Source organism: Plodia interpunctella, chromosome 4 (assembly GCF_027563975.2).
Source record: "Plodia interpunctella isolate USDA-ARS_2022_Savannah chromosome 4, ilPloInte3.2, whole genome shotgun sequence".
In the NCBI taxonomy this organism is placed as follows: Eukaryota; Metazoa; Arthropoda; class Insecta; order Lepidoptera; family Pyralidae; genus Plodia; species Plodia interpunctella.
Window position 1 is genome coordinate 71,784 of NC_071297.1, and position 27,703 is coordinate 99,486.

Below are 27,703 nucleotides of genomic sequence, written 5' to 3' on the forward strand. Positions count from 1 at the left end.
GGGACTGTCCGCAACCACTACTGGCACTCTTAACACTCATTTCAGAGTCCGAAACCTGTGCGACAACATCTCCCGCATTCTTTCCCACCACTTCGTCTCCCACCACTTCGTCTCTCACCACATCGTCTCCTACTACTGCATCAACAATTGCGTCCGAAGGCGCAAGGCGTAAATTGCCCCCCCCAGAATACGAGGGGCAGCCGGTGTCATTAGACACCGGGGTGGATTCTCCGACCGCGGTACGGCCGGTACCACCCTGGGGTAGATTTTCTTTATTCACGACTTGCATTTTTTGAACGTTCCTTTTTTTAATTCAGGTGTGCGGTCACCCTAGCATTGACCTAAGCTCAATTACCCGATCCCACCCCAAACGACTGATTTTTCGAGTGGTTTACTCCACCGGACAGACTGAGGAAGAAAGGAAGGAAAAGGGGGAAAGGATAGAGCGATCCGCATCGCCAGTCGACTCTCATTATGAGAGAAGTACCGGGAGCAGACCGACTCTTTAAGGATGGGAAGAGGACAGAGGGAAAGGAGGGAAAGGATTGCAGGACATTGGCCAGCAACCAGCAAGACCCCGTAGGGAGTTATTGATTGCCGTTTCCAGGGTGCACCGTCCTGAGCCCTTGTCAGCCCATTAAAGCTTTCAAGGGATCAGGCACTCGGGGAGGTTTCCTGCACTAGCACCCCAACCTTTTTTTTTTTTTTTTTTTTTTTTTTTTTTTTTTTTTTTTTCGCAGGGGAATGCATTTACGCACTGAGTGTGGGACTCCTGGGCCGCTATCCAGCCCAGACTACCCACTAAACCCCTGCGGGTGCCATCGGCCGCTTTACAGGGAGGCGCCTCGGATCTATCTAACACAAGACGCCTCAGCGACTGGCCGGTCTCTTTCGCCAGAGACCGGACTCACCATTCTCAGGGGCCCACCGACACCTGGTGGACCCCTGCCGTCGGGTGGGACTAGTCCCACCGATTTAGGGGGGCGCCTGCAGGCGCGCAAGGTAGCGCCTGCGTCGCACCCCCGTCCGCCTTCTGCGGATCGGCTCCGCGAGGGGGTGGTCCTCGCGGTTCCTTTCCTCGGCCTCCCTCTGTGACATAACAGTCTCACAGAAGGAGGCCACTGCCGCCCAGGCTCCGTCACTCCCGAGCATCGCATTGACGACACTCGGGAGCGACAGATCCACTCCACCGAGCACTGCCACCAGATCGTGGCGCTGCCGACTCCACCTGGGACACTGCTCTAGAACATGTTGAGCAGTGTCCCGAGCCTCGCCACAATCGTGGCAGACCGGCTCGGTCTCCCGCTGGGCCACGCGGTGCAAGTACTCACCGAAGCAGCCATGCCCGGTGAGCACCTGCGTCATGCGGAAGGTGAGAGGCTTGCGCCGCCTCAACATCCATCTCTCCAGGACCTGGCGCAGGGCCTCCACTGTGCGTACACCGTACGTTGCCCGCGCCAGGTCTGCCTCCCACCTCCGCATGAGTTCCGCTTGCCCTCGCAAGCGGACCCGCCGGACCATCTCAGGCGAGGGGTGCTCGCCGATTTCCCTCCTGTTCGCCACAAAGTGGTAAACCTCGGCGAGCACCTCCGCCACCAACTCCCACGGCGGGTCGCCCGCGAGGGCTGTGGCCGCAGCGTACGCCACGGTACGGTACCCCCGTATCGCCCTTACCGCGATCACCTTCTGCGCCTGCCGCAGAAGGCGTTTATTCGTCGCGTCAAGGGCGTCCACCCAAATGGGGGCCCCGTACATCGCCATACTCCGACACACGCCAGAGTACAGCCTCCTCACGGCGTCACTGGGTCCACCCAGATTTGGAAGGAGTCGGCCCAGTGACGCAGCCGCCCTGACTATCCTCGGCCCCAGCTCGCGAAAGTGGGGGCCGAAGGACCATCTTCCGTCAAGGATGAGACCCAGATATTTCATCTGAGTACTCACCCTCAACTCCTCATGACCCACCTGGAGGCGCGCCCCTGGGGGAGGTCCTCGCGTCCGGGCCCCGCGGAAGAGGAGGACTTCGGTCTTATCCAGACGGACCCGAAGCCCTAGCCTCTCTATGCGGCCGACCAAAAGGGCAAGGCCCATTTCAGCCAACCGCGCCGCCTCGCCGAAATTCGCACCCCGAGACGTGAAGAGAGTGTCATCCGCGTAGCAGATGACACCCGTCCCGGGGGGAAGCCGGCACCGCAGGACCCAATCGTATGCGATGTCCCACAGGATAGGGCCGAGAATCGACCCCTGTGGCACACCGCATCCGACGCTCCGCCGAACCATACGACCCCCCCCGTCCTCGTACAGGACAACACGATCCTCCAGGTACACCCCCAACAGCCGCCGCAGATACGAGGGCACCCCAAAGTACCGGAGTGCCTCCCGTATTACACTGTGCGGGATGCTGTTGAAGGCGTTGGCGACGTCTAAAGACGTCGCCAGGGTCACATCGCCTTCTCGATCCGCCTCCTCCGTCACCGACCGTAGACGTCTGAGGGCATCGATGGTGGACCTCTTGGCCCGGAATCCATACTGCATGTCAGATAGACGCGGTCCCGGGCCGTCCTCCACATGCTGAACGAGGCGAGAAGCCACAACACTCTCCAGGGCCTTCCCAGCCTCGCTCAGCAAGACTAGAGGTCGCACTGCCGAAGCCGAGTCCAGGGGCCGGCTCCCCTTCGGAATAAGGCAGAGTCGGCCCTCTTTCCATGGTAACGGGAACTGCCCCTCCCGCAGGCAGCGGTCGAGCAGTCCCCGAAACTCCTCCTCGAGATGCACGAGAATTAGCGCAAGCACTCTCCCGTGCACCCCGTCTGGACCCGGTGCCCTCTTCCTTGTTCGGAGGCGGTCGAGCACCACCCCCATTTCGGCATCGGTGACGGAAGGCGGATTAGCCTCCACCTCACCTTCCTCCACTTCGTCAGGCGGCTGTCGGGCCATCCTTGGAGGAGAAAACCCCCGCGGACTGCCGGGGAACAGGTCCCCGACAATATCTTCCAGCAGGGCCGGTTGGAGGGTCTCCGTTAATGGGGCTGCCTGTGGACGCAATTTGTCACGCGCCCATTTGTACGGCCGGCCCCACGGATCTCTTTCTATGCCCTCCACCAGCTCCTCGAAGGCTTCCTCCTTGGCCCGACTGATGGCCAGCTGCAGCTCCTTCCGTTTGTCGACATATACTGCATACAGCCGACCATCCCTCTCCTCGTCCCGGGTGTTGCGTCGCCTGTTTCGACTATAGGCCCTTCGGGCCGCATTGCAGGCAGTGCGGAGGGCGGCAATCTCCGCCGACCACCAATAGATCGCCCGCCTAGGGGGCGCTCGTCCTACGCTAGGCATGGCCGCTCGGCACACCGCTGTGAAAGTGGCGCCGAGACGGCTAGCCGCTTCGTCCACCCCCACTCTAGCTAAAGGCGGAAGACTCCATCGGCCGACGATGGCCGCCTCTTCCGCCAGCTCCCGGTCGAGTCGTGTGAGGGCCCAACGCGGGAACCGGCTGCGCACCCGGGGCGATGACACCGCCTGACTTTGGGGAGTGGCAGACACCTCGAACCGAATATACCAGTGATCCGAGAGTGTCTCCACTCCCACTTCGACCCTCCAATCCATCACTGTGCGTGCGGCGGCAGGGGTAGCGAACGTCAAGTCCACCATCGAGCCGCCCGTCCGCCGCACGCATGTGTAGGCCGACCCCCTATTTAGCAGAGTCAGCCCCGCAGCCAGCGCCCACTCTTCAACCTTTCGCCCCTTAGGTTCCGTGGCTGGGTTCCCCCACGCCGTTGATTTGGCGTTGAAGTCGCCAGCCACAATGACCTTTAGAGGCGCCAGCCGCCTTACCTCCGGCCCCAGAGCGTCCATAAACTGCTCCAGGTCCGGCAGATCCCGATTCGGAGAGAAGTAGACACCAATTATGGCGTACTCTCCCCGAACCGCCACGACAAAACCATTTCCTCTCCTCTTAGTCACGAGGGGAGGGGCGGCACCAGACCTAGCCACGATGGCCACGGAGCCATCCAGATCACCTGTCCAGTGGGACAGGGCGGGAATCGCGTACGGCTCCGAGACCACCGCGACATCCACATCCCACTCCGCCATGGATTGCAGGAAGAGATCCTGCGCCCTGGCACAGTGGTTGAGGTTGGCCTGGAGGAAGGCGACCCCCATCACTCCTCCATTTGGCCATCCGACGCCGCCTCTTGTCTATCCTCTCGCGGAGGAGGGGACGATCCCTTCCCTCTGGTTGACGGGGGATTGCATGACCTACCCCCCATCACATGGTCCGCCGGCTTGCCAGCGTCGCGGCAAACTGCGCAGCGGGGCTCCGCGGTGCAGGAAGAGGAAAAATGCCCCGCCTCCCCACATCTGTAGCAGAGCCGACTGCGGTCCGTCTGCGAGGGACACAGCGCTGCAGTGTGCCCCTTCCCCATGCACTTGTAACAGTGCATGGGGCGCGCCTCCAAGTGTCGGAGCTGCACGCGGCCCCAACCCACCCTGAGGCTACCCGCCTCGACCAGCTTTTTGGCTGCCGTTACCGGGCAGCGCATCAGGGCAGAGCCAGAGCCCCGCCAGTCCGAGCGGATTTCGCCTACCCAGACGTGATCCTCTGTGCAGCTCCCAGCTTGTGCAACCGCAGCTTTTATTCGCTGCACAGTAGCCGCATCGTTCAGACCCGTCATGCGGAAGTCCGCAGTTTTGACAGGTCTGGAGACATCCGCGACGCCAGCCAAGGCCACCTTCAAGGCCGAGGCAAGTGCGTCCGCCTTGCCTGAGCTAGAGGAGCCGGGGACCTCAATTAATCTCGCTCCAGTCGCACTCGGGCGAATCCGAAGCGAGCCAATGCCCAACTCCTCCAGGTTCACCTCTTGCTCGGCCTTGAGGAGGGCGGAACCGTATGTGGCCCCATTTTGCACTGCCTCCGGCTGTAACTTAAGAATTACAGCCGAGGAGCTAGGGGTCGACAGTTTCTTCGCCGCCCTCACTGGCGCCGCCTTGGGGGACTCCTTGGGCACAGACGTAGGCGCCCCCTTGGGCGCCACCGTAGGCTTGGGCACGGTTGAGGGGGCCCCCTTGGGTACCGCCTCGGGCTTGGGCTTGGACTTTTTGCCCTTTCCCTTCCCTTTGCTCCTCCTCCCAACCTCAACCCAGGGGAGCTCCGGGGGTCCGTCGACCAGAATTGCCGAGGTCGTCGGCCCATCCTCAACTCCAGGAAGCTTCGGGAATCCGTCCGGAGCTGCAGAGGTCGTCGGCCCCCGCTCCATCACCTCCTCGATAACTTCCCCACTACAGCCTTCCACTTCCGCCCGATCAGTCGGCAGCGCCGGACTTAAGCCGGAGGCCTCCGCAATGGCCGCTCTAGTAGCCCTCGCCACCTCCGAACTATCACCCGCCAGTGGGGGGCGGGTGGTCATCCGAGGGAGGCAAAACTTCAGCTCTGCTAGGCGGCCATCTATCATTTTCGCTATGGAAGCCTCCAGCCTCTCCATCAGCTCTTTCTCCGCAGGTGCACCTGACCGCTGTTCCGCAGCTCGCGCAGCCTGATTGGCCTCTCGGCGGGCCTCCTCAAACCCACTGCGGAGCGCAGCGACCTCTGCCCTCATGTTGGCCACCTCTCTTTGGAGACGACCGTTATCGGCTCTGAGACGTCGGACCTCATCCGACTCACTACGCGACACCAGGGTGTCCATAATATCCCTGATGTCCGTAGAGGCCCGCAAAATTTTTGCACTGTAGCCCCCTTTGAGGGAGGTGGTCTTTCTGACGAGGCTGGTTATAATTCCCAGCCTCTCCACCGCGGTGGCCATAAGTCCCTCAGCACCCAAGGCACTGAAGTCCCGTACCTCAATGGGGGCCACATCCGACCCTTCGTCCCCACTCGGGTGTTCTCCCCTCCGGAAGGCCCGAGTCCCCAGAGTGGCTGAGAACGAGGCCTCCACATCCTCCTCCCGGCTCCTTCGCGTTTCAGCCCGGGCTCCCGTCGTATTCGAGGCACCTCGAGCCTTCCCCCTTTTTGCCTTCGACAATGTTTCCGGCCGTGTCCACTCAACCTCCGTGTCCGAACCGGATCCGGACCCACTCGCTACCTCTGAGTAGAGGCGCTTGGTACCCAGCACCGATTCGGACAGCGAGGTGATGGAGCCCACACTTCCCAGCGGATTCCACAGCCTTCCTTGGACCGTTCCTTCCCCTTCCGATCCACCGCGACTTCCTTCATGTTCGGACCTGGACCGCTCCTTATCACTTCCGTCCTTCCCGCCCGAACTTTTCTCTCCCCCCACCAAACTCTTCCCCCCACGCTTTCCACTCCTTCCCTTTAGTTGGCCCTGAGAAGGGCCGTTTGATTGGCCCTGAGAAGGGCCGTTTGGGTGGCCCTGAGAAGGGCCGTTAGGGTGGCCCTGAGAAGGGCCCTTTTTCAGGAAACGCCCGGAGGCGTCCCGCAATTGAGTTCCGTTCATTTTAAGCGCAACGATTGCTCCTTCTTGCACAGTGCCAATTAGCCGTCGGCCTGCCACTCCGTTACGGTGGTCAGGACGCGACGTTGCCCAGGGGACGCGACGAGGACGCTAGCACTGTGGGGTGTCCCCCACTAGCACCCCAACCTAACCTTTTTTTTTTTTTTTTTTTTTTTTTTTTTTTTTTTTTTTTTTTTTTTTTTTTTTTTTTTTTTTTTTTTTTTTTGTTTTCGCAGGGGAATGCATTTACGCACTGAGTGTGGGACTCCTGGGCCGCTATCCAGCCCAGACTACCCACTAAACCCCTGCGGGTGCCATCGGCCGCTTTACAGGGAGGCGCCTCGGATCTATCTAACACAAGACGCCTCAGCGACTGGCCGGTCTCTTTCGCCAGAGACCGGACTCACCATTCTCAGGGGCCCACCGACACCTGGTGGACCCCTGCCGTCGGGTGGGACTAGTCCCACCGATTTAGGGGGGGCGCCTGCAGGCGCGCAAGGTAGCGCCTGCGTCGCACCCCCGTCCGCCTTCTGCGGATCGGCTCCGCGAGGGGGTGGTCCTCGCGGTTCCTTTCCTCGGCCTCCCTCTGTGACATAACAGTCTCACAGAAGGAGGCCACTGCCGCCCAGGCTCCGTCACTCCCGAGCATCGCATTGACGACACTCGGGAGCGACAGATCCACTCCACCGAGCACTGCCACCAGATCGTGGCGCTGCCGACTCCACCTGGGACACTGCTCTAGAACATGTTGAGCAGTGTCCCGAGCCTCGCTACAATCGTGGCAGACCGGCTCGGTCTCCCGCTGGGCCACGCGGTGCAGGTACTCACCGAAGCAGCCATGCCCGGTGAGCACCTGCGTCATGCGGAAGGTGAGAGGCTTGCGCCGCCTCAACATCCATCTCTCCAGGACCTGGCGCAGGGCCTCCACTGTGCGTACACCGTACGTTGCCCGCGCCAGGTCTGCCTCCCACCTCCGCATGAGTTCCGCTTGCCCTCGCAAGCGGACCCGCCGGACCATCTCAGGCGAGGGGTGCTCGCCGATTTCCCTCCTGTTCGCCACAAAGTGGTAAACCTCGGCGAGCACCTCCGCCACCAACTCCCACGGCGGGTCGCCCGCGAGGGCTGTGGCCGCAGCGTACGCCACGGTACGGTACCCCCGTATCGCCCTTACCGCGATCACCTTCTGCGCCTGCCGGAGGAGGCGCTTATTCTCCGCGGCAAGGGCGTCCACCCAAACGGGGGCGCCGTACATCGCCATACTCCGGCACACGCCGGAGTACAGCTTCCGTACAGCGTCGCTGGGCCCACCCAGATTGGGCAGGAGTCGGCCCAGCGACGCAGCCGTCCTGACGATCCTTTGCCCCAGCTCTCGGAAGTGGGGGACAAAGGACCATCTCCCGTCGAGGATGAGGCCCAGGTATTTCATCTGGGCACTCACCCTCAACTCCTCATGACCCACCTGGAGGCGCGCCCCTGGGGGAGGTCCTCGCGTCCGGGCCCCGCGGAAGAGGAGGACTTCGGTCTTATCCAGTCGGACCCGAAGCCCCAGCCTCTCTATGCGGCCGACCAAAAGGGCGAGGCCCGTTTCGGCCAGCCGCGCCGCCTCACCGAAGTTCGCACCCCGGGACGTGAAGAGAGTGTCATCCGCATAGCAGATGACACCCGTCCCGGGGGGAAGCCGGCACCGCAGGACCCAATCGTATGCGATGTCCCACAGGATAGGGCCGAGAATCGACCCCTGTGGCACACCGCATCCGACGCTCCGCCGAACCATACGACCCCCCCCGTCCTCGTACAGGACAACACGATCCTCCAGGTACACCCCCAACAGCCGCCGCAGGTACGAGGGCACCCCAAAGTACCGGAGTGCCTCCCGTATTACACTGTGCGGGATGCTGTTGAAGGCGTTGGCGACGTCTAAAGACGTCGCCAGGGTCACATCGCCTTCTCGATCCGCCTCCTCCGTCACCGACCGCAGACGCCTGAGGGCGTCGATGGTGGACCTCTTGGCCCGGAATCCGTACTGCACGTCAGAGAGACGCGGTCCCGGGCCTTCCTCCACATGCCGAACGAGGCGAGAGGCCACAACGCTCTCTAGGGCCTTCCCAGCCTCGCTCAGCAGGACCAGAGGTCGCACCGCCGAAGCCGAGTCCAAGGGCCGGCTCCCCTTCGGAATAAGGCAGAGCCGGCCCTCCTTCCATAATTTCGGGAACTGCCCCTCTCGCAGACAGCGGTTGAGCAGCCCCCGAAACTCCTCCCCGAGGTGCACGAGAATCAGCGCAAGCACTTTCCCGTGCACCCCGTCTGGACCCGGTGCCCTCTTCCTTGTCTGGAGGCGGTCGAGGACCACCTCCATTTCGACGTCGGTGACGGGAGGCGGATCCGCCTCCATCTCTTCTCCCTCCGCGTCAGGCGGCTGTCGGGCCATCCTCGGAGGAGAAAACCCTCGCGGATTGCCGGGGAATAGATCCCCGACAATCTCCCCCAGCAGAGCTGGCTGAAGGGTCTCCGTTAACGGGGTCGCCTGTGGGCGCAATTTGTCTCGCGCCCACTTATACGGCCGGCCCCATGGGTCTCTTTCGATACCCTCCACCAGCTCCTCGAAGGCTTCCTCCTTGGCCCGACCGATGGCCAGCTGCAGCTCCTTGCGATTTTCCACATACACCGCATACAGCTGACCATCCCTCTCCTCGTCCCGGGGACTGCGCCGCCTGCTTCGACTATAGGCCCTTCGGGCCGCGTTGCAGGCGACGCGAAGGGCGGCAATCTCCGCCGACCACCAATAGACCGCCCGCCTAGGGGGGGCTCGACCTACGCTTGGCATGGCCGCCCGGCACACCACTGTGAAAGCGTCGCCGAGACGGTCAGCCGCGTCGTCCACCCCCATTCCGTCTAGAGGCGGGAGGCTCCAGCGGCCGACGATGGCCGCCTCTTCCGCCAGCTCCCGGTCAAGCCGCGTAATGGCCCAGCGCGGGAACCGGCTGCGCACCCGGGACGATGATGCCGCCTGGCATTGGGGGGCGGCCGACACCTCGAACCGAATATACAAGTGGTCCGAGAGTGTCTCCACCCCCCCTTCCACCCTCCAGTCCGACACGGAGCGCGCGGCGGAGGGGGTGGCGAACGTCAGGTCCACCACCGATCCGCCCGTCCGTCGCACGCACGTGTGGGCTGTCCCCCTGTTTAGGAGAGACAGCCCCGCGGCCAGCGCCCACTCTTCCACCTTTCGCCCCTTGGGCTCCGTGGCCGGGTTCCCCCACGCCGTTGATTTGGCGTTGAAGTCACCGGCCACGAAGACCTTTAGGGGCGCTAACCGCCTTATCTCCGGCCCCAGAGCATCCAAGAACCGCTCCAGGGCCGGCAAATCCCGGTTCGGGGAGAAGTAAACACCAATTATGGCGTACTCTCCCCGAACCGCCACCACAAAGCCGTTCCCTCTCTTCTTAATCGCGAGGGGAGGGGCGGCACCAGGCCTAGCCACGATGGCCACGAGGCCATCCAGATCCCCCGCCCAGTGGGGCAGGGAGGGAACCGCGTACGGCTCCGCGACCACCGCGACATCCAGATCCCACTCCGCCATGGATTGCAGGAGGAGGTCCTGCGCCCTAGCGGAGTGGTTGAGGTTGGCCTGGAGGAAGGTGACCCCCATCACTCCTCCATTTGGCCGACTGGCGCCTCCCCTTGCCTTCCCTCGCGCGGAGGAGGGGACGGCCCTTTCCCTCGGATCGGGGGTGGGTTGCAGGCCCTACCCCCCATCACGTGGCCCGCCGGCTTGCCGGCGTCGCGGCATACCGCGCAGCGGGGCTCCGCTGTGCAGGAGGCGGACAAATGCCCTGCCTCCCCGCACCTATAGCAGAGCCGGCTGCGGTCCGTCTGCGAGGGGCACAGCGATGCAGTGTGCCCCTTCCCCATGCACTTGTAGCAGTGCATGGGGCGCGCCTCCAGGTGCCGGAGCTGCACCCGGCTCCAGCCTACCGTGAGGCTGCCCGCCTCGATCAGCTTTTTGGCCGTCGTGACCGGGCAGCGCATCAGGGCAGAGCCAGAGCCCCGCCAGTCTGAGCGGATTTCACCCACCCAGACCTGGTCCTCCGTGCAGCTCCCGGCTTGCGCGACCGCAGCCTTTATCCGCTGCGCCGTTGCCGCATCATTCAGTCCCGTCACGCAGAAATCCGCAGTTTTGACGGGCCTGAAAACGTCCACGACGCCGGCCAGGGCCACCTTCAAGGCCGAAGCAAGTGCGTCCGCCTTGCCTGAGCTAGAGGAGCCGGGGACCTCAATTAATCTCGCTCCGGTCGCACTCGGGCGAATCCGAAGCGAGCCAATGCCCAGCTCCTCCAGGTTCACCTCTTGCTCGGCCTTAAGGAGGGCGGAACTGTATGTGGCCCCATTTTGCACTGCCTCCGGCTGTAACTTAAGAATTACAGCCGAGGAGCTAGGGGCCGACAGTTTTTTCACCACCCTCAGTGGCGCCGCCTTGGGGGACTCCTTGGGCACAGACGTAGGCGCCTCCGCGGGCGCCGCCGTAGGCTTGGGCACAGACTTAGGCGCCCCCGTGGGCGCCGCCGTGGGCTTGGGCACGGTTGAGGGGGCCCCCTTGGGTACCGCCTCGGGCTTGGGCTTGGATTTTTTGCCCTTTCCCTTCCCTTTGCTCCTCCTCCCAACCTCAACCCAGGGGAGCTCCGGGGATCCGTCGACCAGAATTGCCGAGGTCGTCGGCCCATCCTCAACTCCAGGGAGCTCCGGGAACTCGTCCGGAACTGCAGAGGTCGACGGCCCCCACTCCATCCCCTCCTCAGCACTTTCCCTTCTACGGCCTTCCATTCCCGTCCGCTTAGGCAGCAGCGCCGGACTCAATCCGGAGGCCTCCGCAATGGCCGCCCTAGTGGCCCTGGCCACCCTCGAACTGTCACCCGCTAGAGGTGGGCGGGTGACCATCCGAGGGAGGCAAGTCTTCAGCTCTGCTAGGCGGCCATCTATCATTTTGGCTATGGAAGCCTCCAGCCTCTCCATCAGCCTCTCTTCCTCTGCAGGTGCACCTGCCCGCTGTTCCGCAGCTCGCGCAGCCTGGTTGACCTCGCGGCGAGCCTCCTCAAACCCGCTGCGGAGCGCAGCGACCTCTGCCCTCATATTGGCCACCTCTCTTTGGAGGCGACCATTATCAGCCCTGAGGCGCCGTACTTCGTCCGACTCGTTACGCGACACCAGGGTATCCATGATATCCCTGATGTCCGTAGAGGCACGCAGAATCTTCGCGCTGAAGCCCCCCTTGAAGGCGGTGGTCTTTCTGACGAGGCTGGTTATAATTCCCAGCCTCTCCACCGCAGTAGCCATAAGTCCGTCAGCACCCAAGGCACTGAAGTCCCGTACCTCAATGGGGGCCACATCCGACCCCTCGTCCCCACTCGGGTGTTCTCCCCTCCGGAAGGCCCGAGTTCCCAGAGTGGCTGAGAAGGAGGCCTCCACATCCTCCTCCCGACTCCTTCGCGTTTCAGCCCGGGCTCCCGTCATATTCGAGGCACCTCGAGCCTTCCCTCTTTTTGCCTTCGGCAATATTTCCGGCCGTGTCCAATCAACCTCCGTGTCCGAACCGGATCCGGACCCACTCGCTACCTCCGAGTAGAGGCGCTTGGCACCCAGCACCGATTCGGACAGCGAGGTGATGGAGCCCACACTTCCCAACGGGTTCCACAGCCTTCCTTGGACCGTAGCCACACCACTCTCATCCGCCATTGCTTCCCCTTCCGATCCACCGCGACTTTCTTCATGTTCGGACCTGGACCGCTCCTTATCAGTTCCGTCCTTCCCGCCCGAACTTTTCTCTCCCCCCACCGAAATCTTCCCCCCACGCTTTCCACTCCTTCCCTTTAGTTGGCCCTGAGAAGGGCCGTTTGGGTGGCCCTGAGAAGGGCCGTTTGGGTGGCCCTGAGAAGGGCCGTTAGGGTGGCCCTGAGAAGGGCCCTTTTTCAAGAAACGCCCGGAGGCGTCCCGCAGTTGAGTACCATTCATTTTAGCGAGTTGCTCCTACTGCACAGTGCACTTTAGCCGTCGGCCTAACCACTCCGTTACGGTGGTTAGGACGCGACGTTGCCCGGGGAACGCGACGTGGACGCAAGCACTGTGGGGTGGTTCCCCACCCCAACCTAACCTAACCTAACCTAACCTAACCTAACCTAACCTAACCTAACCTAACCTAACCTAACCTAACCTTTTTTTTTTTTTTTTTTTTTTTTTTTTTTTTTTTTTTTTTTTTTTTTTTTTTTTTTTTGTTTTCGCAGGGGAATGCATTTACGCACTGAGTGTGGGACTCCTGGGCCGCTATCCAGCCCAGACTACCCACTAAACCCCTGCGGGTGCCATCGGCCGCTTTACAGGGAGGCGCCTCGGATCTATCTAACACAAGACGCCTCAGCGACTGGCCGGTCTCTTTCGCCAGAGACCGGACTCACCATTCTCAGGGGCCCACCGACACCTGGTGGACCCCTGCCGTCGGGTGGGACTAGTCCCACCGATTTAGGGGGGCGCCTGCAGGCGCGCAAGGTAGCGCCTGCGTCGCACCCCCGTCCGCCTTCTGCGGATCGGCTCCGCGAGGGGGTGGTCCTCGCGGTTCCTTTCCTCGGCCTCCCTCTGTGACATAACAGTCTCACAGAAGGAGGCCACTGCCGCCCAGGCTCCGTCACTCCCGAGCATCGCATTGACGACACTCGGGAGCGACAGATCCACTCCACCGAGCACTGCCACCAGATCGTGGCGCTGCCGACTCCACCTGGGACACTGCTCTAGAACATGTTGAGCAGTGTCCCGAGCCTCGCCACAATCGTGGCAGACCGGCTCGGTCTCCCGCTGGGCCACGCGGTGCAAGTACTCACCGAAGCAGCCATGCCCGGTGAGCACCTGCGTCATGCGGAAGGTGAGAGGCTTGCGCCGCCTCAACATCCATCTCTCCAGGACCTGGCGCAGGGCCTCCACTGTGCGTACACCGTACGTTGCCCGCGCCAGGTCTGCCTCCCACCTCCGCATGAGTTCCGCTTGCCCTCGCAAGCGGACCCGCCGGACCATCTCAGGCGAGGGGTGCTCGCCGATTTCCCTCCTGTTCGCCACAAAGTGGTAAACCTCGGCGAGCACCTCCGCCACCAACTCCCATGGCGGGTCGCCCGCGAGGGCTGTGGCCGCAGAGAACGCCACTGTACGGTACCCCCGTATCGCCCTTACCGCGATCACCTTCTGCGCCTGCCGGAGAAGGCGCTTATTCTCCGCGGCAAGGGCGTCCACCCAAACGGGGGCGCCGTACATCGCCATACTCCGGCACACGCCGGAGTACAGCTTCCGTACAGCGTCGCTGGGCCCACCCAGATTGGGCAGGAGTCGGCCCAGCGACGCAGCCGTCCTGATGATCCTTTGCCCCAGCTCTCGGAAGTGGGGGACAAAGGACCATCTCCCGTCGAGGATGAGGCCCAGGTATTTCATCTGGGCACTCACCCTCAACTCCTCATGACCCACCTGGAGGCGCGCCCCTGGGGGAGGTCCTCGCGTCCGGGCCCCGCGGAAGAGGAGGACTTCGGTCTTATCCAGTCGGACCCGAAGCCCCAACCTCTCTATGCGGCCGACCAAAAGGGCGAGGCCCGTTTCGGCCAGCCGCGCCGCCTCACCGAAATTCGCACCCCGGGACGTGAAGAGAGTGTCATCCGCATAGCAGATGACACCCGTCCCGGGGGGAAGCCGGCACCGCAGGACCCAATCGTATGCGATGTCCCACAGGATAGGGCCGAGAATCGACCCCTGCGGGACACCGCACCCGACGCCCCGCCGGACCATTTGACCTCCCCTGTCCTCGTACAGGACGACCCGCTCCTCCAGGTACGCCCCCAACAGCCCCCGCAGGTACGAGGGCACTCCGAAGTACCGGAGCGCCTCCCGTATTACACAGTGCGGGATACTGTTGAAGGCGTTGGCGATGTCTAACGACGTCGCCAGGGTCACCTCGCCTTCTCTGTCCGCCTCCTCCGTCACCGACCGCAGACGCCTGAGGGCGTCGATGGTGGACCTCTTGGCCCGGAATCCGTACTGCACGTCAGAGAGACGCGGTCCCGGGCCTTCCTCCACATGCCGAACGAGGCGAGAGGCCACAACACTCTCTAGGGCCTTCCCAGCCTCGCTCAGCAGGACCAGAGGTCGCACCGCCGAAGCCGAGTCCAAGGGCCGGCTCCCCTTCGGAATAAGGCAGAGCCGGCCCTCCTTCCATAATTTCGGGAACTGCCCCTCTCGCAGACAGCGGTTGAGCAGCCCCCGAAACTCCTCCCCGAGGTGCACGAGAATCAGCGCAAGCACTTTCCCGTGCACCCCGTCTGGACCCGGTGCCCTCTTCCTTGTCTGGAGGCGGTCGAGGACCACCTCCATTTCGACGTCGGTGACGGGAGGCGGATCTGCCTCCACCTCTTCTCCCTCCGCGTCAGGCGGCTGTCGGGCCATCCTCGGAGGAGAAAACCCTCGCGGATTGCCGGGGAATAGATCCCCGACAATCTCCCCCAGCAGAGCTGGCTGAAGGGTCTCCGTTAGCGGGGTCGCCTGTGGGCGCAATTTGTCTCGCGCCCACTTATACGGCCGGCCCCATGGGTCTCTTTCGATACCCTCCACCAGCTCCTCGAAGGCTTCCTCCTTGGCCCGACCGATGGCCAGCTGCAGCTCCTTACGGTTTTCCACATACACCGCATACAGCTGACCATCCCTCTCCTCGTCCCGGGGACTGCGCCGCCTGCTTCGACTATAGGCCCTTCGGGCCGCGTTGCAGGCGACGCGAAGGGCGGCAATCTCCGCCGACCACCAATAGACCGCCCGCCTAGGGGGGGCTCGACCTACGCTTGGCATGGCCGCCCGGCACACCGCTGTGAAAGCGTCGCCGAGACGGTCAGCCGCGTCGTCCACCCCCATTCCGTCTAGAGGCGGGAGGCTCCAGCGGCCGACGATGGCCGCCTCTTCCGCCAGCTCCCGGTCAAGCCGCGTAAGGGCCCAGCGCGGGAACCGGCTGCGCACCCGGGACGATGATGCCGCCTGACATTGGGGGGCGGCCGACACCTCGAACCGAATATACAAGTGGTCCGAGAGTGTCTCCACCCCCCCTTCCACCCTCCAGTCCGACACGGAGCGCGCGGCGGAGGGGGTGGCGAACGTCAAGTCCACCACCGATCCGCCCGTCCGTCGCACGCACGTGTGGGCTGTCCCCCTGTTTAGGAGAGACAGCCCCGCGGCCAGCGCCCACTCTTCCACCTTTCGCCCCTTGGGCTCCGTGGCCGGGTTCCCCCACGCCGTTGATTTGGCGTTGAAGTCACCGGCCACGAAGACCTTTAGGGGCGCTAACCGCCTTATTTCCGGCCCCAGGGCATCCAAGAACCGCTCCAGGGCCGGCAAATCCCGGTTCGGGGAGAAGTAAACACCAATTATGGCGTACTCTCCCCGAACCGCCACCACAAAGCCGTTCCCTCTCTTCTTAATCGCGAGGGGAGGGGCGGCACCAGGCCTAGCCACGATGGCCACGAGGCCATCCAGATCCCCCGCCCAGTGAGGCAGGGAGGGAACCGCGTACGGCTCCGCGACCACCGCGACATCCAAATCCCACTCCGCCATGGATTGCAGGAGGAGATCCTGCGCCCTAGCGGAGTGGTTGAGGTTGGCCTGGAGGAAGGTGACCCCCATCACTCCTCCATTTGGCCGACTGGCGCCTCCCCTTGCCTTCCCTCGCGCGGAGGAGGGGACGGCCCTTTCCCTCGGATCGGGGGTGGGTTGCAGGCCCTACCCCCCATCACGTGGCCCGCCGGCTTGCCGGCGTCGCGGCATACCGCGCAGCGGGGCTCCGCTGTGCAGGAGGCGGACAAATGCCCTGCCTCCCCGCACCTATAGCAGAGCCGGCTGCGGTCCGTCTGCGAGGGGCACAGCGATGCGGTGTGCCCCTTCCCCATGCACTTGTAGCAGTGCATGGGGCGCGCCTCCAGGTGCCGGAGCTGCACTCGACTCCAGCCTACCGTGAGGCTGCCCGCCTCGATCAGCTTTTTAGCCGTCGTGACCGGGCAGCGCATCAGGGCAGAGCCAGAGCCCCGCCAGTCTGAGCGGATTTCACCCACCCAGACCTGGTCCTCCGTGCAGCTCCCGGCTTGCGCGACCGCAGCCTTTATCCGCTGCGCCGTTGCCGCATCATTCAGGCCCGTCACGCGGAAGTCCGCGGTTTTGACGGGCCTGGAAACGTCCGCGACGCCGGAAAGGGCCGCCTTCAAGGCCGATGCAAGCGCATCTGCCTTGTCTGAGTTGGAGGGGCCAGAGACCTCGATTAGCCTCGCTCCGGTCGCACTCGGGCGAATCCGAAGCGAGCCGATTCCTAGCCCCTCCAGGCTCACCGCCTGCTCGGCCTTGAGGAGGGCGGAGCTGTATGTGGCCCCTTTTTGCGCTGCCTCTGGCTGTAACTTGAGAATTACAGCCGAGGAGCTAGGGGCCGACAGCTTGGCCGCCCTCGCTGGCGCCGCCCTGGGGGGTGCCTTGGGCGCCGTTGCAGTGGCCTTTGTTGGGGCCGCCGCCGGTCGCTCCGCAGGTTTGGGCTGGGACTTCTTTCCCACGCCCTTCCCCTTCCCCCTCCTCCCCCGGACTTCGACCCAGGGGAGCTCCGGGCATTCGTCGACCACAGCTGTTGAGGTCGACGGCCCGAAGGGCCCCCACTCTGTCGCTCCCCCAGCACCTACCCCCTTACAACCCCGCCTCTCAGAGGCCGGGCGTGCAGGGGCCCGAACCTCCAACTCCACCGGCTGCTCAAGCCGCGGCGCCGGACCCAGGCCGGAGGCCTCCTCAATGGCCGTCCTTGCAGCCCTCGCCACCTCGGAGTTGTCACCCGCCAGAGGTGGACGAGTGGCACTCCGAGGACATCCAGCCAGTCCTAGCGCTGCCAGACGGCCATCAATTAATCTGGCCATCCTCTGCTCCAGCTCATCCTCCACTGGAGCTGCCTGCCGCTGTACCGTCCGCGCAGCCTGAGCAGCCTCACGGCGGGCCTCCTCGAACCCCCGGCGGAGCGCAGCGACCTCAGCCTTCATAATGGCCACCTCCCTTTGGAGGCGACCATTATCGGCCTTAAGGCGTCGAACTTCGTCCGACTCGCTGCGCGCCACCAGGGTGTCCACGATATCCCTGATATCCGAGGAGGCCCGCATAATTTTGGAGTTGAAGCCCCCCTTGAGGGCGGCAGTCTTCCCGACGAGGCTGGTTATAATACCCAGCCTCTCCACCGCAGTGGCCATGAGTCCATCAGCACCCATGGCCCCAAAGTCCCGCGCATCAATGGGGGCCACCACCACATCATCGTCCCCACCATTCAGGGGTCCTCCCCTCCGGAAGGCCCGAGCCCCTAGAGAGGCCGAGAAGGAAGCCTCGGCATCCTCCTCTTGACTCCTCCTCGCTTCAGCCCGGGCCCTCGTCAGGTGCGAGGCACCCCGAGCCTTGCCCCTCTTCGCCACTGATTGTGCCCGTGGCACACCGACCTCAGTGTCGGTGCCGGAACCAGTCGCCACCTCAGAATAGAGGCGCTTGTTGCCCAGCACCGACTCCGACAACGAGGTGATGGAGCCCGCACTTCCCAACAGGCTCCCCATCCTCTCTTGGCCCACAGCGAGGCCACTCCCGTCAGTTTCCTCCCCAGCGGAATGTTCAGACCCTGAACATTCCATTTCCCCCCTTCCCTTTGTTTGGCCCTGAGAAGGGCCTTTTGGGTGGCCCTGAGAAGGGCCTTTTGGGTGGCCCTGAGAAGGGCCTTTTGGGTGGCCCTGAGAAGGGCCTTTTGGGTGGCCCTGAGAAGGGCCTTTTTTCAGGAAACGCCCGCGGGCGTCCCTCATTATTTGGTCATTAGACGACATTCTTCACAGTTCGCAAATTGCTCCTTCTGCACAGTGCACTTTAGCCGTCGGCCTAACCACTCCGTTACGGTGGTTAGGACGCGACGTTGCCCGGGGAACGCGACGTGGACGCAAGCACTGTGGGGTGGTTCCCCAACCTTTTTTTTTTTTTTTTTTTTTTCGTGTGGAAAACGCCTCCGCGTGCCCGGCGCCGGGGCATAGCGCCGGGGTATGTCCGACTTGCACGGACTAAAAACCACACGGTGTCCTTCTCGGCTTTCGGGCCGAGGCTGCGGGATCGCTCGCGCATGCACAACGCGGCCTCGGCAAAGCTTTGGTCCGCCATCGCGGACCTCTTCAATTTAGGAGCTTTACTCCTCATCCGTCTCGTTGGGCGGTCGCACCGGACACCAGTGCTCCCGCACCTTCTTGGCCTGTGGCTGATCAGGCGTCGGACTGCCCCGTCCGGCGCCCGCAGGCCGGACCTTATGGTGGTCTAAGGTCCATATTTGCACGCCTCCTACGGCGCACATTGCGTGCTCGGCGAGATGGTACAGTACTCGTCGCCTCTCTCACTCTTTCCGCTTCCTCCTTGGTCTCCATGACAGCCTCACAAAACTCTGCGACGGCCTGCCAAGCAGCTTCACTTTCGTTTCGTCAAACCCGTCGTCCCTGGTGATGTTTTCAGGGAATTGCGAGCCTGAGGAAGGCGACGAGATGATGGCCACCGAGCAGCTAGCATCCCCCACCCAATCGTCACGAGGCGGAACAAAGTATGGCTCCGCAACTATCGCCACTTTGACACCCCACTCCGCCATGCTCTGACACAGAAGGTCTTGTGCTCTGGCAGAGTGGTTGATGTTGCACTGCAAGAATGTCGTACTTTGAGACATTATGGACATTCCATCTCAAAAGGTTCCACACCTTGTGACGATTCGGTGGGGGGTATTTTAGGCCGAGAGGCTGGGGCCTTTTTGGGTGTCTTGCCCGTCTTCTTATTGGCTGCCTTACATAGTTTACTGCCGATTGCATGATCGGCGGGCTTATTGGCCTCCGCGCATACGGGGCAATGGGGCGCCGCAGAACACGTCCTGGCCTCGTGGCCTCGTTTACCACATCGGAAACAGAGGCCACTACAGTCTACCGCAGAATTGCATTGCGTCGCCACATGCTCACCCGTGATGCATCTGTAGCAGCGCATCGGCCTTTGCTTTAACAGCTTAACACTGGCAGACACCCAGCCAACTAGGAGCCGACGGCCATCCTCCAGCTTTTTAGCCACAGTCACCGGGCACGCTACAATCGAGGTCCCCATACCACGCGGTGCACGACGAATCTCGCCTACTTTCAGGTCCAGCTCAGAGCAAGCTCCAGCCTTGGCCAGTGCTGCTGTCAGCTCTTCCCTAGTCACGGAATCATCCAGGCCAGATATTCGCAGGTCTACCCGCTTTACAGGTCTGGAGACCTTCACTTCCTCCGGATTCAGGGCTTGCCTCAGCTTGTCGGCCAAGGCGTCGGCTAGGGGGCCACTAGAACTGCCGGGCACCTGCAAGAGGCGGGCGCCAGTGGCCGTGACCTTGCACCGCATGCCCTCGATACCCAAGCTCACAGTATCCACCTGACTTTTTGCTCGACCCAACACCTCCTCATATGTCACGCCATTTTGAGAAGCGTGCGGCTGCAGGGTCAAAACAACCGCTGCTGACCGGGGCGGGCGAAGCCTGGCTTCCTGCCGTTTCTTCTTCTGGGCCTCTTTTCTAGTGGCCTTCTTTTGGGACTTCTTTTGACCCACAGTTTGCCAGGCACCCTCTTCCGCTTGCTGTGGGGCAGCTGCCGCGGCCGCATCAGGTGCAGTCTTGGAAGACTTGGCCTTCTTCCTTTTAGCCTTCTTGGTTTTAGCTGGGGCTGTGCTTGTACTCGGCTGAGAGGGCGGGATGTCGACCGCCTGCGATACCTGTTCCACAGGAGTCTCTGCCAAAGTCGGCCTGGCCGCTGTCTTCTCGGCAAACGTGGCCATAGTTGGAGCTCTACCTTTGCTGCCCCGGTCAGAGGCCAATGTGGGTCTGAGGACTTTCCCCTCCAAAAAGTTTACTTTCGTAAGGACCTCTTCCCTGAATCGACCGAGTTCTTCTTTAAGGAGACTCGTCAGCTGTTTCTCCAGTGCTGGCGTGTCCCGCGGCGCTTCAGTCTCAGGCTGAGCTGAGCGCTTCGACTTGTAGACCTCCGTTCGAATCTCGTCTAACTCTTGACGAAGGTCAGCCATCTCCTGTTTTAGGCGAGCGTTCTCCGCCTGCAAGCGGCGCGTCTCGCTGGAGGTACATCTCTCCATTAGCTCGTGTGCTAAGTCTTCAATTGAGGCTGCCGCATCCTTGAGGGTCTTCTGGGCGGTGCCCTTCAGGCCTTTGGACATCTTCCCAACCGCTCTTATTGCCGCAACAGAGTTGTTCAGCCTCTCCTCTATAGACCCGGCAGTTAGGTCTTCCGGCTCGAATTCCGCCTCAGACCGAGTGGAGGCGCGTGACGCTGCCCTCTCACTCCTGACCGCCACCTTTTTGGCGGCTTCAGCCAACTGCCGATCCTCCTCACCGATGCGGACCTTCAGAAACTCGGCACGACGAGTAGCCTGAAGAGCCTCCCTTGCCTTCCCGAGGCCAATACATTCGCCGGTTGTCGGCGGTCTTCCTCTACCTCTCTTACCGCGCTGAGCGCGCGCCTGTGGAGGATTATCCTCATCCGTCGCAGAACTCAATTCCGGGCTCTCCGTGTTCCGCCGTTTCCTGAAGAAGCGGGACTGTCCGCAACCACTACTGGCACTCTTAACACTCATTTCAGAGTCCGAAACCTGTGCGACAACATCTCCCGCATTCTTTCCCACCACTTCGTCTCCCACCACTTCGTCTCCCACCACATCGTCTCCTACTACTGCATCAACAATTGCGTCCGAAGGCGCAAGGCGTAAATTGCCCCCCCCAGAATACGAGGGGCAGCCGGTGTCATTAGACACCGGGGTGGATTCTCCGACCGCGGTACGGCCGGTACCACCCTGGGGTAGATTTTCTTTATTCACGACTTGCATTTTTTGAACGTTCCTTTTTTTAATTCAGGTGTGCGGTCACCCTAGCATTGACCTAAGCTCAATTACCCGATCCCACCCCAAACGACTGATTTTTCGAGTGGTTTACTCCACCGGACAGACTGAGGAAGAAAGGAAGGAAAAGGGGGAAAGGATAGAGCGATCCGCATCGCCAGTCGACTCTCATTATGAGAGAAGTACCGGGAGCAGACCGACTCTTTAAGGATGGGAAGAGGACAGAGGGAAAGGAGGGAAAGGATTGCAGGACATTGGCCAGCAACCAACAAGACCCCGTAGGGAGTTATTGATTGCCGTTTCCAGGGTGCACCGTCCTGAGCCCTTGTCAGCCCATTAAAGCTTTCAAGGGATCAGGCACTCGGGGAGGTTTCCTGCACTAGCACCCCGTGGTTCCCCAACCTTTTTTTTTTTTTTTTTTCCTCGTGTGGAAAACGCCTCCGCGTGCCCGGCGCCGGGGCATAGCGCCGGGGTATGTCCGACTTGCACGGACTAAAAACCACACGGTGTCCTTCTCGGCTTTCGGGCCGAGGCTGCGGGATCGCTCGCGCATGCACAACGCGGCCTCGGCAAAGCTTTGGTCCACCATCGCGGACCTCTTCAATTTAGGAGCTTTGCTCCTCATCCGTCTCGTTGGGCGGTCGCACCGGACACCAGTGCTCCCGCGCCTTCTTGGCCTGTGGCTGATCAGGCGTCGGACTGCCCCGTCCGGCGCCCGCAGGCCGGACCTTATGGTGGTCTAAGGTCCATATTTGCGCGCCTCCTACGGCGCACGTTGCGTGCTCGGCGAGATGGTACAGTACTCGTCGCCTCTCTCACTCTTTCCGCTTCCTCCTTGGTCTCCATGACAGCCTCACAAAAATCTGCGACGGCCTGCCAAGCAGCTTCACTTTCGACCATTTTATCGAGCACCGTTGACAGCTCGAGGTCTTGTACGCCCAGTGTTGCGACGGTGTTTTGCCGCTCTTCTTCCCACGCCGGACAAACGGCCAAAGTATGGGCAGCTGTGTCTGTTTCGGCATTACAGTGATGGCAGCTCTCGTTTTCCTCCCGGCCGATCCGACACAGGTACTTCCCGAAGCAGCCATGCCCCGAGAGCACCTGTGTCAGTCTATAGGAGAGACTGCCGTGCCGTCTATTTACCCACTCCGCCAGTACTGGACGGAGGGCCGAGATGGTGTATTGCCCGGCGCTGGGCTGGGCCAGTTTCTCGTCCCACTCCTCGATGGTCATGCTGCGTAACCTCATCCTCTGCCCGTTCACCTCCGACGGTGCTTGCGGTTGACCCTGTTGCAACATCTGCTGCCGCCAGGTATACAACTGGGCGAGGGCTTTAGCCTCTAAACTCCAGGGTGGTGTACCCGCCAGGGCGCATGCTGCTTCACCCGACACTGTGCAATAACCGCGAATGACTCGTATGGCCATCAGACGTTGAGGTCTTTGCATAACAGCCGCGTTCCGGGCAGATAGACTCGGTCCCCAGATCGGTGCACCGTACATTGCCATCGATCTCACTACTCCCGTATATAGGTTTCGGCATGCGACGCTTGGTCCGCCCAGGTTTGGCAGGAGGCGGGACATCGCAGCCGCCGTCTTGGTGAGTTTGGGCGCCAAAAGATCAAAGTGGCGCCTGAAATCCCATCGGCTGTCAAGGACTAAACCGAGGTACTTGAGAGTCGACCCGACGTCGATACGGACCCCTCCCACAATAATATGGGCGTCAGAGGTCGGTGCCGCTCGGGGACCATGAAAAAGTAGGGCTTCCGACTTGCGGAGGGCCACCTCCAGTCCCAGCCGTCTTATTCGGCCTACGATTTGAGCTACTCCGGCAGTGGCCACCATAGCAGCCTGCCTATACGATTTGGCCCGCACGGTGACTAGGGTGTCGTCGGCATAACAATGTAGCGCGACACCAGGAAGTACGGTCCCGCGCAGGACCCAGTCGTAGCCGATGTTCCACAGGAGCGGTCCGAGGACCGACCCCTGTGGAACACCGCACGACATTTGCCTCTGTTCAGGGCCGTTGAGGCCCGGGTAGACTACCGCTCTGTCACTGAGGTATGCGTCTATAATTCGGCGAAGATATGCCGGCACACCATGGTATTTCAGCGCCTCCCTTATGGTAGCCCAGGGCAAGGTGTTGAAGGCGTTTGCAATGTCTAAAGACACCGCCAGCACCACCTCACCCCGGGACGTCGCTTCACTGGCCAAACGTTGGACCCCAGAAATAGCGTCTATCGTCGACCGACGGCGGCGAAAGCCAAATTGGTTCTCGGCAAGATCCGGTCCCACCCTGCTCAAATGCTCGACGATTCGATCTGCAATCACCTTTTCCAACATTTTGTCCACCTCATCGAGCAGTACGACTGGCCTATAGGCCGAGGGGGACTCTGCCGGGCGACCCTCTTTTCGTAGGAGCACCAGTTTCCCCGTCTTCCACCTAATAGGAAACCGTCCCTGCTCTAGGCAGGCTGTGAGGAGCTGACGGAATCGGGTCCCAAGAGTCCCGAGGGCCAGCACGAGCGCAACCCCCGGGATACCATCCGGACCCGGGGCCGTGTTCTTCCTCTTCATCCTGCCTATCGCGACTTCCAGTTCCTCCTCGGAGACTGGGGGAACAGTGCCAATCTCTTCATTGAGGTCGTTTAACCGCATTGCCGGTGGCACAAAATCAGATCGTCCCGCCGGGAATAGGGCACTCACAACGTCGTTCACCAGTTGTGGCGGCATACTTTGGGTCAAGGGAGGAGCCCATGGGCGAAGTTTCCCCCGCACCATTAGGTAGGGGCGCCCCCACGGATCTCTGTCCAGAGTCGCCAATAGCTCTTCTCGCGCCCTGTCTTTGGCAGTGCGAATGGCCACCTGGAGTTCTTCCTTTGCCGCTCTATACTCCTCATAGAGTTCCGCCTCGCGAGCGGCTGCATCTGCGGTGCGGCGACGTCTTCTCCTATGACGAGCATAGAGGCGGCGACGAAATATGCACCTTCGCCGGAGTTGGGCAATCTCTTGGGACCACCAGTATACTTGCCGTCGGGACGGTGCTCTCCGTACTCTGGGCATCGCCGCGTCACACACAGCGGTTAACGTGTCCCTAAACCATTCCGCCTCCTCATCCACGTTTATAGGCTCAGCGGGAGGTGCCGACGCCCAGGCCTGTACTATCGTCACTTCCTTTAGCAGCTCCTTGTCGATCCGTTTTATGGCCCAACGGGGGCTGCTTACGTCAATTCCGGTAGGCGTAGCTGGCTGGCCGGAGGTCTGGGCGGAGACACTGAACCGAATATACCGGTGGTCAGAGAGCGTCTCCACCTCCTCAACAACCCGCCAGTCCGCAATTCGTCGAGATAGGGAGGGGCTGGCGAACGTTAGATCAACGATTGAGCCACCCCTTTGTCGAATACAAGTGTGGGTCGTTCCCCGGTTCATGAGTGTGAGACCGAGTTGCAACGCCCATTCCTCAACTAGCTCGCCTCTCGCGTCCGCAACCGGGGAACCCCACGCCAAGGACTTGGCGTTGAAGTCCCCGGCCACGATCACGGGGCGAGGATGGCTGCTGACCACGACAGATCCTAAACGGATGAGAAATGCCTCATAGTCGGCTAGAGCCCTGTTGGGCGAAAAATACACGCCGACCACTACGCAATCCCCTATCCGCGCTGCAACAAACCCGTCGTCCCTGGTGATGTTTTCAGGGAATTGCGAGCCTGAGGAAGGCGACGAGATGATGGCCACCGAGCAGCTAGCATCCCCCACCCAATCGTCACGAGGCGGAACAAAGTATGGCTCCGCAACTATCGCCACTTTGACACCCCACTCCGCCATGCTCTGACACAAAAGGTCTTGTGCTCTGGCAGAGTGGTTGATGTTGCACTGCAAGAATGTCGTACTTTGAGACATTATGGACATTCCATCTCAAAAGGTTCCACACCTTGTGACGATTCGGTGGGGGGTATTTTAGGCCGAGAGGCTGGGGCCTTTTTGGGTGTCTTGCCCGTCTTATTATTGGCTGCCTTACATAATTTACTGCCGATTGCATGATCGGCGGGCTTGTTGGCCTCCGCGCATACGGGGCAGTGGGGCGCCGCAGAACACGTCCTGGCCTCGTGGCCTCGTTTGCCACATCGGAAACAGAGGCCACTACAGTCTACCACAGAATTGCATTGCGTCGCCACATGCTCACCGGTGATGCATCTGTAGCAGCGCATCGGCCTTTGCTTTAACAGCTTAACACTGGCAGACACCCAGCCAACTAGGAGCCGACGGCCATCCTCCAACTTTTTAGCCACGGTCACCGGGCACGCTACAATCGAGGTCCCCATACCACGCGGTGCACGACGAATCTCGCCTACTTTAAGGTCCAGCTCAGAGCAAGCTCCAGCCTTGGCCAGTGCTGCTGTCAGCTCTTCCCTAGTCACGGAGTCATCCAGGCCAGATATTCGCAGGTCTACCCGCTTTACAGGTCTGGAGACCTTCACTTCCTCCGGATTCAGGGCTTGCCTCAGCTTGTCGGCCAAGGCGTCGGCTAGGGGGCCACTAGAACTGCCGGGCACCTGCAAGAGGCGGGCACCAGTGGCCGTGACCTTGCACCGCATGCCCTCGATACCCAAGCTCACAGTATCCACCTGGCTTTTTGCTCGACCCAACACCTCCTCATATGTCACGCCATTTTGAGAAGCGTGCGGCTGCAGGGTCAAAACAACCGCTGCTGACCGGGGCGGGCGAAGCCTGGCTTCCTGCCGTTTCTTCTTCTGGGCCTCTTTTCTAGTGGCCTTCTTTTGGGACTTCTTTTGACCCACAGTTTGCCAGGCACCCTCTTCCGCTTGCTGTGGGGCAGCTGCCGCGGCCGCATCAGGTGCAGTCTTGGAAGACTTGGCCTTCTTCCTTTTAGCCTTCTTGGTCTTAGCTGGGACTGTGCTTGTACTCGGCTGAGAGGGCGGAATGTCGACCGCCTGCGATACCTGTTCCACAGGAGTCTCTGCCAAAGTCGGCCTGGCCGCTGTCTTCTCGGCAAACGTGGCCATAGTTGGAGCTCTACCTTTGCTGCCCCGGTCAGAGGCCAATGTGGGTCTGAGGACTTTCCCCTCCAAAAAGTTTACTTTCGTAAGGACCTCTTCCCTGAATCGACCGAGTTCTTCTTTAAGGAGACTCGTCAGCTGTTTCTCCAGTGCTGGCGTGTCCCGCGGCGCTTCAGTCTCAGGCTGAGCTGAGCGCCTCGACTTGTAGACCTCCGTTCGAATCTCGTCTAACTCTTGACGAAGGTCAGCCATCTCCTGTTTTAGGCGAGCGTTCTCCGCCTGCAAGCGGCGCGTCTCGCTGGAGGTACATCTCTCCATTAGCTCGTGTGCTAAGTCTTCGATTGAGGCTGCCGCATCCTTGAGGGTCTTCTGGGCGGTGCCCTTCAGGCCTTTGGACATCTTCCCAACCGCTCTTATTGCCGCAACAGAGTTGTTCAGCCTCTCCTCTATAGACCCGGCAGTTAGGTCTTCCGGCTCGAATTCCGCCTCAGACCGAGTGGAGGCGCGTGACGCTGCCCTCTCACTCCTGACCGCCACCTTTTTGGCGGCTTCAGCCAACTGCCGATCCTCCTCACCGATGCGGACCTTCAGAAACTCGGCACGACGAGTAGCCTGAAGAGCCTCCCTTGCCTTCCCGAGGCCAATACATTCGCCGGTTGTCGGCGGTCTTCCTCTACCTCTCTTACCGCGCTGAGCGCGCGCCTGTGGAGGATTATCCTCATCCGTCGCAGAACTCAATTCCGGGCTCTCCGTGTTCCGCCGTTTCCTGAAGAAGCGGGACTGTCCGCAACCACTACTGGCACTCTTAACACTCATTTCAGAGTCCGAGACCTGTGCGACAACATCTCCCGCATTCTTTCCCACCACTTCGTCTCCCACCACTTCGTCTCTCACCACATCGTCTCCTACTACTGCATCAACAATTGCGTCCGAAGGCGCAAGGCGTAAATTGCCCCCCCCAGAATACGAGGGGCAGCCGGTGTCATTAGACACCGGGGTGGATTCTCCGACCGCGGTACGGCCGGTACCACCCTGGGGTAGATTTTCTTTATTCACGACTTGCATTTTTTTGAACGTTCCTTTTTTTAATTCAGGTGTGCGGTCACCCTAGCATTGACCTAAGCTCAATTACCCGATCCCACCCCAAACGACTGATTTTTCGAGTGGTTTACTCCACCGGACAGACTGAGGAAGAAAGGAAGGAAAAGGGGGAAAGGATAGAGCGATCCGCATCGCCAGTCGACTCTCATTATGAGAGAAGTACCGGGAGCAGACCGACTCTTTAAGGATGGGAAG

At 61.4% G+C, this 27,703-nt stretch overlaps 5 protein-coding genes across 5 annotated transcripts; all 5 read right to left on the bottom strand.

The window, feature by feature from the left end:
* Positions 1 to 9,102: 9,102 nt before the first annotated feature.
* LOC128669521 (uncharacterized) lies at positions 9,103 to 10,089 on the bottom strand (the record flags this gene model as incomplete). Its single annotated transcript, XM_064435927.1, has 2 exons — positions 9,664 to 10,089; positions 9,103 to 9,597 (listed from the first exon to the last, which is right to left on the bottom strand). Coding segments are annotated over exons 1-2 (921 nt in total), but the record flags the coding sequence as incomplete, so codon positions are not given.
* LOC128669522 (uncharacterized) lies at positions 10,089 to 12,446 on the bottom strand. Its single transcript, XM_053744422.2, has one exon. The coding sequence runs from the start codon at positions 12,444 to 12,446 to the stop codon at positions 10,089 to 10,091; it is 2,358 nt and encodes a 785-aa protein (XP_053600397.2).
* Positions 12,447 to 15,140: 2,694 nt separating this feature from the next.
* On the bottom strand, positions 15,141 to 16,127 carry LOC128669483 (uncharacterized; the record flags this gene model as incomplete). The annotated part of the gene is made up of 1 exon (XM_053744351.1): positions 15,141 to 16,127. A coding segment is annotated over exon 1 (987 nt), but the record flags the coding sequence as incomplete, so codon positions are not given.
* A 3,069-nt stretch (positions 16,128 to 19,196) lies between these two features.
* LOC128669523 (uncharacterized) lies at positions 19,197 to 21,380 on the bottom strand. The gene has a single exon (XM_053744423.1). It carries the CDS (start codon positions 21,378 to 21,380, stop codon positions 19,197 to 19,199), a length of 2,184 nt encoding a protein of 727 aa, XP_053600398.1.
* Positions 21,381 to 25,288: 3,908 nt separating this feature from the next.
* On the bottom strand, positions 25,289 to 27,472 carry LOC128669525 (uncharacterized). The gene has a single exon (XM_053744424.1). The coding sequence runs from the start codon at positions 27,470 to 27,472 to the stop codon at positions 25,289 to 25,291; it is 2,184 nt and encodes a 727-aa protein (XP_053600399.1).
* Between the last annotated feature and the right edge of the window lie 231 nt (positions 27,473 to 27,703).